Source organism: Capricornis sumatraensis, chromosome 2, assembly GCF_032405125.1.
Source record: "Capricornis sumatraensis isolate serow.1 chromosome 2, serow.2, whole genome shotgun sequence".
NCBI classification, from domain to species: Eukaryota; Metazoa; Chordata; class Mammalia; order Artiodactyla; family Bovidae; genus Capricornis; species Capricornis sumatraensis.
Genome location: NC_091070.1, coordinates 30288969 through 30299746, shown reverse-complemented (window position 1 = coordinate 30299746; position 10778 = coordinate 30288969). Strand labels below are relative to the sequence as shown.

General features: G+C 32.9%; 1 protein-coding gene across 1 annotated transcript in view; it reads right to left on the bottom strand.

Moving 5' to 3' along the window:
• Nucleotides 1-5107: 5107 nt before the first annotated feature.
• The window catches only part of C2H14orf39 (chromosome 2 C14orf39 homolog), a 48038-nt gene continuing 42367 nt past the window's right edge, over nucleotides 5108-10778 (bottom strand). The window contains exon 18 of the mRNA XM_068966729.1: nucleotides 5108-5307. Within this exon, the coding sequence (XP_068822830.1) occupies nucleotides 5108-5307 (200 nt within the window). The remainder of the gene's footprint in view (nucleotides 5308-10778) is intronic.

Genomic DNA, 10778 nt, shown 5'->3' with positions numbered 1-10778 from the left:
TCCAGTAGTCATGTATGGATGTGAGAGTTGGACCATAAAGAAAGCTGAGTGCTGAAGAATTAATGCTTTTGAACTGTGGTGTTGGAGAAGACTCTTGAGAGTCCCTTGGACTGCAAGGAGATTAAACCAGTTAGTCCTAAAGGAAATCAACACTGAATATTTATTGGAAGGACTGATGCTGAAGCTCCAATACTTTGGCCACCTGATGCAATGAACTGACTCATTGGAAAAGACCCTGATGCTGGGAAAGACTGAAGGCTGGAAGAGAACGGGATGACAGAGCATGAGATGGTTGGATGGCATCACTAAATTGATGGACAAGAGTTTGAGCAAGCTCCAGGAGTTGGTAATGGACAGGGAAGCCTGACGTGCCACAGTCCATGAGGTCACAAAGAGTCAGACACAACTGAGAAATTGAACTGAACTGAACAGAATGATACATCTGACCTGGGGTTAGTATCAAATATATATAAAGAACTCATACATCTCAGTATAAAAAAAATCCAATTTAAAAATGGACAGAGGATCTTTTTTCCCCAAGGAAGATATAAAGATCATCAAGAGACACATAAAAATATGCTCAATATCATTAAAGCCATCACAGAAAGACAAATCAAAACCACAATGAGACATTACGTTACACACTTTGCAATGGGTATTATCAGAAAGACAAGAAATAACAAGTGTTGGCAAGGATGTGGAGAGAAAGGAACTCTTGTGTATTGTTGGTGAAACTGCACATTCGTATAGCCTGCATGGAAAACAATAAGGAGATTACTGAAAAGATTAAACTAGAACTACCATATAATCCAGCAATGCTACCTTTAGGTATACATCCAAAGATAATGAAAACACCCCAATATTCTTTGCAGCACCATTTGTAATAGTTAAGATATGGAAGCAACCTAAGGTACCATTGATAAGAAAGATGTGGAACACACAATGTTCCCGTGTGTGTGTGTGTGTGTGTGTGTGTGTGTGTGTACACAATGGAGCATAACTCCAGAGAATTAAATCTTGCCCTTTGCAACAACATGAGTGAACCTAGAGGGCAATATGTTAAGTGAAAGATGTCAGACATAGAATGACAATACTGTATGATTTCACTTGTATGTGGAATCTAAAAAACAAAATAATATAGAAACAGATATAGATAAAGAAAACAAACTGGTGATTGCCAGAAAGGAGAATGAGTGGGCAAAATGGGTGAAAGGGATCAAAGGGTACAAATTTACAGTTATAAAATAAGTCACAGAGATGAGATTTAACATACAACATAGGAATATAATTAATAATACTGTAATAACTTTGAATGATGACTAGTGGTTACTAGACTTATCATGGTGATCAATTCATAATGTACATAGACATCAAAACTATGTTGTATACCTGAAATGCATATAATATTGTAGGTCAATTATACTTCAATATTTTAAAAAAAGAAATTTGAGTTTTAAAAATAAAAGAGAAAAATAAAGATGTTCCCAGACATAAAAGGCCTCAGAAGGTTTACTTTTCAAGAATCATCTTGGGAAACACTCTTGGAAGACATACTTGAGCATAAAAATAAATGTACCCAGGAATATACTATGAAATATGGTGAGTAAATGAGAATAAATTTGCTATTATATAAATAAAGAAGCAAAACAAAAACCATATAATATGGGACTAATTACTTCTCAATATCTAGTTTCCTCTTCTTTCTTAGTAATAAAACCCCAGGTAATGTGCTCACCTAAAACCACACATTTCTCAACTTCATTCTGACCAAAGAGACAAAAGTCACAATATCATATGAGACTATTAGAGGGAGTATGTGCAGAGATTGAATTTGTTACACTGCTTCTGTTTTATGTTTTGGATTTTTATGGCCATGCATGTGAGATCTTTGTTCCCGACCAGGGACTGAACTCTCACCCCTTGCAGTGGAAGACGAAGTCTTAACAACTGGACTGCCAGGGCAGACCCAGTCATAGTTTTTATTAGCCTTTTCTTAGCAATTAAGAGCAAATATAAAGATGATCTAAACACCAAAACACCTTGACTTAACTAATAAGACTACTACATTACACCCAACAACTGCCAAATACACACTTTTTTCAAATACACATAATTTGTTTACAAAGAAACTATATGATGGCTCAGACGGTAAAGAATCCACCTGCAATGCAGGAGACCTGAGTTTGATCCCTGAGTTGGGGAGATCCCCTGGAGGAGGGCATGGCAACTCACTCTATTATTCTTGCCTGGAGAATCCCCATGGATAGAGGAGCCTGGTGGGCTACAGTCCATGGGGTTGCAAAAAGTCAGACAGTCTGAGTGACCAAGCACATATACATGGGGCTACAGAAGACTCAAATTTAAAAGAATAGAAATCATATGTTAAATAATCCCAATGCAATCATATTAAGGTACCAGTAAAAATAAAATATTTATATAACTTTAAATATTTTGAAATTAAATGCACTTCTAAATAATTCATAGGTCAAAGAAGTTGAAAGATATATTTAACAAATAGTTTGGGAAAATGATTATACTACCCACAGCAATCTACAGATTCGATGCAATCCCTATCAAATTACCAATGGCATTTTTCACATAAACCAAAAAAAATTTTTACACTTTGTATATGCTTACTCTTTAATTTCCTCCACACAATTTATGATTGCAGTTTTCTTTTTTTTAGAAATTTTTTGTTTTTATTTTTTAAGGGTTTGAACATTTTTATTTATTTTTTGTTTTTTTATGCATCTGGATTTTAAAAAGTGATTACAGGTTTTTCTATTAAGTGGTAGTTTTATCTTTTGTTTGTTTTTAATTTTTTAATTTTAATTGGAAGCTAATTACTTTACAATATTGTATTGGTTTTGCATACATCAACATGAATCCCCCATGGGTATACATGTGTTCCGCATCTTGAACCCCCCTCCCACCTCCCTCCCCATACCATCCCTCTGGATATAAAGTCCTCACTGCCTCCTTTACAAATTCAGATCAATCCTATAAATCCAACAAGCATTTAATGAAATCGTACTAAATACTAGCCAGTAAAATTATGCAATAAAAAATGTGAAACTAGAAATAGGCAACCTTCTATGAAAGAATTTTATAATCTACATACCTTTAAAATCCTAATTCACATCCTACCTCTTCAATGAATTCTTCCCAGGCTTTCCAGTCCATGATGACAGAATTAGAAAAGAAAGATTTCTTGAGCCCTCAATCTCTTCCCTTGCAGAGACCAAGTTGTAAGCTATAGAATGTGATTATTAACTATTTTATTTTAATATGCTATATTGATTCCTACACTTGTCTCCTCAACTAAATTTTAAGTTCCTTAAGTATAAAGACTTAGGAACTTTCCTGGTGGTCCAGTGGTTAAGAATCTGCTTTCCAGTGCAGGGGACACAGTCCGATCTCCCACATACGGCAGGGAGACAGCCTGTGCACTCTGGAGCCCGAGAAGCACTAGAGTGAAGTACAAGAGCTGTAACAAAGATCTCACATGCTCAACTAAGCCAAATAAATAAATATTTTAAAAAATTTAAATACTATATCTTTAGCAATTTTATGTGTCCTCAAAATGTCACACACAGTGTAGATACTTTAAAAACATTTATTTTGCCTTTACATGGTAAATCTAACCATACTTGTTTGCTAGACATTTCTCTATTTAAGAGCAAAAACAAACCATGCCATCAGTGTGTTGCTCAAAGCTAAAACTAGTTTTGAACCTCTTACTAAGTAACAAGCCAGTTACAACATTTTTATCCTTTCTCATATATAGTTAGGGTCTTTATTATGTCAAAACCACCAATTAATTAAATCATACACAATAAAATTAATAGTTGATATAAAAAGAAAAATTCCAGCTTTTTAACTGAAATTTTCATCATTCAACCAGCTGTTAAAGATTTTTAAAACAGTCCAAAGTTTCCTTAAATTCTTTCTACCCTTAGTAATACCATCCTTTTGACGTCTAAAAAGTTTGGGAAGGTTTAGTTACTACAATTGTGATATATATAGACACCCTGAAGAAGCAAGACTGATTTTCACCCAAAATTTGGTTTGGATATTGAGACTGGTGACACCACACACTCCAAATAGGTATGACAAAGCTTATTACTTACAGAATAACATTTTCTGGGGAGAACAGACCCGATCTGAAAACCTAGTCTGAAAATGGCAGAGAAAGGAGATACTAGCTTTGGGTTTTTACGGCAGTTAGGGATAGGCCATGACAAAAGTTCCTATACATGGTTTTGAACATTCCATTGATGCCAAAGGAGGAAACTCCTCGGCTTTCTTACCAGCTTGACCAGATGTGGGGCAGGAGGGGAAGAAAACAGGTGAGGTTCAAAATCTTTCAACAGTCACAGATCAAATTATGAAGTCAGACTCTTTATTACTTCATAACTCAACATAATTAATTTTTAAAAGCACAGGTACAAAGATATTGAGTAGTTATATTTATACAATTTCATCAAAATTTAATTATTCTTCATTTAAGCTATATAAATGATTGACAAGCAAATACTATTAATACATAAAAAACATAAAGGTGAATTTTTTGTTGAAGACAGGAATCAAAGTTTTAAATGTTCTTCAAAAAGGTTTAAGCAAAAATAAATATTAACAGTATCACCATTAATGCAACCACTCAACTTTCATAAATTACTCTAGCCATTCACATTTAATTTTATTCTATTAAAGATACCATCTTAAAATAATGAGTAATATTTAAATTTTGTTGTATTATAAAAAATAACATTTTATTCAATATCAATAGTATAAATTCTTCAAGATCATTATAAAGTATCACTCTCTTTACTGTAGCAGTGAAGCATAGGTTTTCAAAGAATATAGCTTGCAAAATCAAAACCAAAATAAATAATGATAGCTATTGCTGCAAATAAAAATAAATGTAGATGACCCAGGCTTAATTTCCTTCAATATTAAATCAATATAATCAAATAATGTTACTATGGTAACCCATTATTTCTTTAATCAACAAAAGAAAGTGGTCTTCATAGTTTAAGTAACAACATAAATTTATGCCCTAGATAATTGCAGAGCAGTAAAATAATTCAATAAATCAGTAACTAGTTCAAAAAAAAGTAAATTGTGTGGTATTTTGTGAGGTAGATGAAAACCCTTTTACAGAAGAAAGTGCTGAATTTTGATCCTGTTCAAACGAAAATGGAAAACTAAAATCATCTCTTCCAGCTCCAAATGTATGAGTTGAAGAGTCTGATGGAAAAGAAAAAGTAAAGGCATCTTCTCTTTCTGGTTTCCCAAATAAGTTTCCTGAGGAAGAGAAATATTACAATGTCATGCAATTTATGTTGCATAACTTGTACAACCTACCAAATTACAGTACACAGCATACAATAAATAGGGTAACATTAAATCAGATATTTAATTGTCTTCCTCTTATGTGCAACGCTTTGTCTTTTGTACTATGGAAGGTTAAACAGCTTCAAACTTAAACCCTACTTTGATGTAATTTTAATTCAAGTATATAAAGAGTGTTGTGTTAAGTCACTCAGTTGTATCTGACTTTTTGCGACCCCATGGACTGTAGCCCGCTAGGTTCCTCTGTCCCTGGGATTCTCCAGGCAAGAATACTAGAGTGGGTTGCCATTTCCTTCTCTAGGGGAATCTTCCCAATCCAAGGATTGAACTTGGGTCTCCTGAATTGAATTCTTTCCCATCTGAGCCACCATGAAAGCTAGTGTATAAGGTAGAAAAAGGAATAAAAAATCTCAGATGGAGAGAATAGCACAGAGGAACAGAAATAGATGTTCATAAGAAATATAAGGGAAACAGAAATCAATTCAATTTATCAGAAGCATTGAGAAATAACAGAATTATGAGCTTGAAAATGAATGAATATCCAACTACAGAATCTGTACTTTACTTGGTAGATAAGATGAAACCATTAAAAGTTTTCAAGCAAAGATATGACAAGATTTGAACTGCTTTATAAGAATTTCTCAAAAGATAATAAGAAAGACTGGAATAGGAAAATGTTTAGAAATGGGGCTAAACAGGAAAGAGATGATAAATGCTTGGCATTACCTAAAATGATAGAAAAAGAATGGAGAAAGATCTGGTGATCTGAAACATACTATATAAGTCAGGTTTATTCAACTATTATTTATTGAGTAACTACAATATACTTTTCATGGCATTGTTTAAGGAAATTGACAGAACAATGAAAGGAGTTTTATAGATTTAAAAGGAACTTTTGAAATCAACCTCATAAAGAATTATTTGGTTAATGATTCCAAGAACTGCCATTAAAGAAAAATATTGTTTTTCATTCATTATATTAAGACTACAATTGTAAAATAAATTTTCAATATCTTAATTATAATTTTAATTACTATTTAACAAGTTAAAATGTATAGCAATCCAAAGACTTATTTGAAGTAAGTCTTTTAAAGCATCTATATTTTTTCCACAGAGAACCAATTCAATTAATACATTAAGCAAAACAATTCACTTTGTGCCACTTTGAAATTTCATATATTTTCAAATATCTTGGTTACTTTACCAACCAGCAATAGGTTGGGTGGGTGGATGGATGAACAGAGGGATGGACAGATGGCTAGACTGATCTTGAATTCTTCCTCTTTCCCTTTCTCACTTCATTTTTCCACTGACTTTAGTATACATATGTAAGACTTAAACAAAAGAAAATAGCTATAACATAGCTAAAGATCCAGGAAGAACTAAAAATCTTAAATCTCCCTTTGAAAAAAATGAGTCTGACATTATTTTAATTTCAGAAGAAAAGAAGTTCATATGAAATATTCATAAAACTATGATCACTATAAATAAAATAATAGATTACTATTCAAGATTACTGTGTAGTCCAGGTGCTGGGGAGAATTCAAAGGTGAATAAAACAGAGTCCTGCCCTCAAAGAACCTATGATTAGAAAAGATTTTGTACATATTCATAAGTAATTACAGCATAACAATAGTACAGGTATGAAAATGTACTTTAAAAAGAGAATCAGAAAAGTAGAGAGCTTTTTCAAAATAGAAAATAACTTTTATTTCTATATAACAACTAAAAATTCATTAAAATGTCTTAAAAATTTATAATTTGTAATAGGATGCACAGTAGTCTCATATCTAGAAATAATCTAATTAAATATGGCTACTTTGCTTTTCTCTGGAGAAGGAAATGGCAACCCACTCCAGTATTCTTGCCTGAGAAATCTCATGGGCAGAGGCACCTGGTGGGCAACAGTCCATGGGTTGCAAAAAAGTTGGACCCGATTTAGCAACTAAACAACAAAACTCTGCTTTTACCATGTTTTAAAAACGACTAATGGAAAGTCAATTCCAACTGCTGCCCATCTTGTCGATCTGGGAAGTTTTCTTAAACTAAGTTACTCAGTCTTCAGATAATATCTTCTTTACTTACTGTTAGACAATCAGGGCCCCAAGTTTTATAGTTTAGAGAATATTCTTTATCTAGTTCCTTTTAGGGAGATACTTTTTTTGGAATGGAATGTCAAAGGGGAAAATAAAAGGTTTTATGGAAGAGTCTTGGTCTTGAAAAGATGGTTAGAAAGAGATGGAAGTTGAGGATTTCAGGAAGAAAAAGTAGATAAGAAAGTGTGGGCAGATTAGGGATGCAGTGAGTTCTTCAGTATAGCCAAAGCATAAATTATTTTAATAGGAAAAAAGGCTTAGGAGCTAGGTTAGAAAACTGGGAGCATAATTTGCTACTCTAGGGGATACATTAAAAGTATTTAACCAGGGCAATGAGATGGTCAGTACTGTGCATAAGGAAGAATAACTGGGGTATGATCTATAAGTAAGTTAAAAGGATAAAAAGACCAATTACAATGTTACTGAAATAGCACAAGTGAATGATAATAAGAGTCTTAAATTTAATTATTTCCATATAATGAAAATAGAAAAGAAAAGTATTTCAAAGAGAGAACTGACACAACTTGATGACTTGTTGAATATAGTCATAGGCACAGAAAAAATTTACAATTATGACTGATGTTCTCAGTCTTAGCAACTAGAAAATGCAGATACCATCAGGTACATCAGAAAGAGAACCAGTCTGATTTCAGATATGCTGAGTTTTAAATGTCAACAGACGTTTTAGATATAAAGAGATATCGATTATATAATTACAAATAAAGTCCTATCAGATAACTTTACTTGTGAACTTTACCAAATACTTAAAGAAGAATTAATATCAGTCTTTTTCAAGCTCTTAAAAAAAAAATCAAAGAAGATGGAACATTTCAACACACTTTACAAGGCTACCTTACCTTCATACTGAAGCCAGAAAAGGATACTACCATAAAAAATAAACTACAGACTAAAACCTCTGATGAATACAGATGCAAAAATTCTCACCAAAATACTTGCAAACCAAATTAAGCATCATGTTAAAAGGACCACTCATCATGCTCAAGTAAGATTTATACCTCGGATGCAAGGATGGTTTGATGTATGCAAATCAATCATTGTGATATATCACATTAATAGAATGAAAGAAAAAACCAAATGATCATCTCAGTAGTTGCAGAGGTAACATTTGACAAATATTAGGCATAGAAGAAATGCACCTTAACATAACAAACATAATAAAGGCCATTATACAATAAATCCACCGCTAACATCATACACAATAATAAAAGACTGAAAGCTTTTCCTCTACAATCAGGAACAAGACAAGGGTGTTTACTCTCAACACTCCCATTCAACATAGTATTGAGAGTCCTTGTCAGAGCATTCAGGCAAGAAAAAGAAATAAAGGCCTCGAAATTGGAAATGAAGAGGCAAAACTGTCTCAGTAGAACAAAACTGAGAGCCCAGAAATAAACCCAAACATATAAAGCTAATATTTGATAAAGAAGCCAAGAATACTCAGTGGAGAAAAGAGAGCCTCTTCAATAAACAGTGCTGGGAAAATAGAATATTCATATGGAAAAGAATTAAAGTAGATGACTTATACTACTCACAAATATTAACTCAAAACAGTGTAAAGACTTAAAATTTAAAACTGGGTACTATGAAACTCCTAGAAGAAAATATAAGAAAAAAGATCCCTGATTTGAGTCTCGACAATAATATTTGGATATAACACCTAAAAGCACAAGCAAAAGAAAAAACTTCTGCACAACAAAACAATCAACAGTGTGAAGAGACAACTTACAAAATTGTAAAATATATTTGTAAACTATATAGCCAATACAGGGTTAACATCCAAAATATATAAAGAACTCATACAACTCAACAGCAAACAAACAAGTAATTCAATTAAAAATGGACAAACAGTCTGAATGGGTATTTTTCCTAAGAAGATATATAAATGGCCAGCAAGAACACGAAAAGATGTTCAATGTCACTAGTCACTATGGAAATGCAAGTTAAAAATGCAATGAAATATCTTCTCATACCTGATAGAATGGCCAAGAAATAAATGTTGGTGAGGATGTACCGAAATGGGAACCCTTGTGCACTGTTGTTGGGTTTATATACTGCTAAAGCTACTATGGAAAACAGTATGGAAGTTCCTAAAAAATAAAAATAAAAATAGAACTACTATATGATCCAGCAATTCTACTTCTGGGAATATATCCAAAAGAAACAAAGCACTAACTTGGAAAAATTTCTGCACCCCCATGTTCATAGCAGCATTATTTACAATAGCTAGGACATGGAAATAACCTAAGTGTACATTGATGAATGAATGGATAAAGAAGTCATCAGATATCTAAAAATGCATACAGACATATGAATATTATTCAGCCATAAAAAAGGAAAAAAATCCTGATATTTACAACAACATGGATGGACCTTGAGGGCATTATGCCAAGTGAAATAAGTCAGACGCTATATAATTTCATTTATAAGTGGAATCTAAAAAATCGGAAAAGAAAGAAAACCAGACTCACAGAAAAGGAGATCAGATTAATGGTTACCAGCGATGAAGATGTCAAAAAGTACAAACTTTCAGATATAAGGTAAATAAGTACTAGGGATAGAATGACATGATGCCATAGTTAACATTGTCGTGCTATATATATGAAAATTCTTAAGGGATTAAACCCTAAAAGTTCTCATGGTGAAGAAAACAATTTTATTTTTATTGTATCTAATTTGATGATGGATGCTAACTAAACTTACTGTGGGATACCATTTCACAATATATGTACATCAAATCATTATGTCACACATCTTAAATTTTTATTTAAGTGGTGTATGACAATTTTATCTCAATAAAACTTAGGGGGAGGCTAAAAAAGTAACGTATGGGAGTTTAAGAGAATTGGGAGAAGTCAGGAGGGAAGATATGAATTTGGTCATCATCTGTATTAAAATATTTGAAAATGTTAAAATGAATGAGTGTCAAGTGAATGAAAAAGTCAAAGGGGAGAATGTAAATAGATTTAATATTTTAGATAGTAGGCATTTAAAGCATGTCTACAATTGGTAGATTCATTCTGGTATTGTGATATTTAATAACCATTTATGACAATTCCAAAACATATGTCTCACCCCACTGAATTTCAGATTCAAATATAAAATTTCCCATTTACTTTCACTTAATATCTACTATAGACTTTTCAATGATAACACTTCTAAAATTAACTCCTGTCAATCTCAAGGGCTTCCCTAGTGGCTCAGACAGCAAAGAGTCTGCCTGCAATGCGGGAGACCTAGGTTTGATCCCTAGGTTGGGAAGATCCCCTGGAGAAGAAACGGCAACCCACTCCAGTATTCTTACCTGGA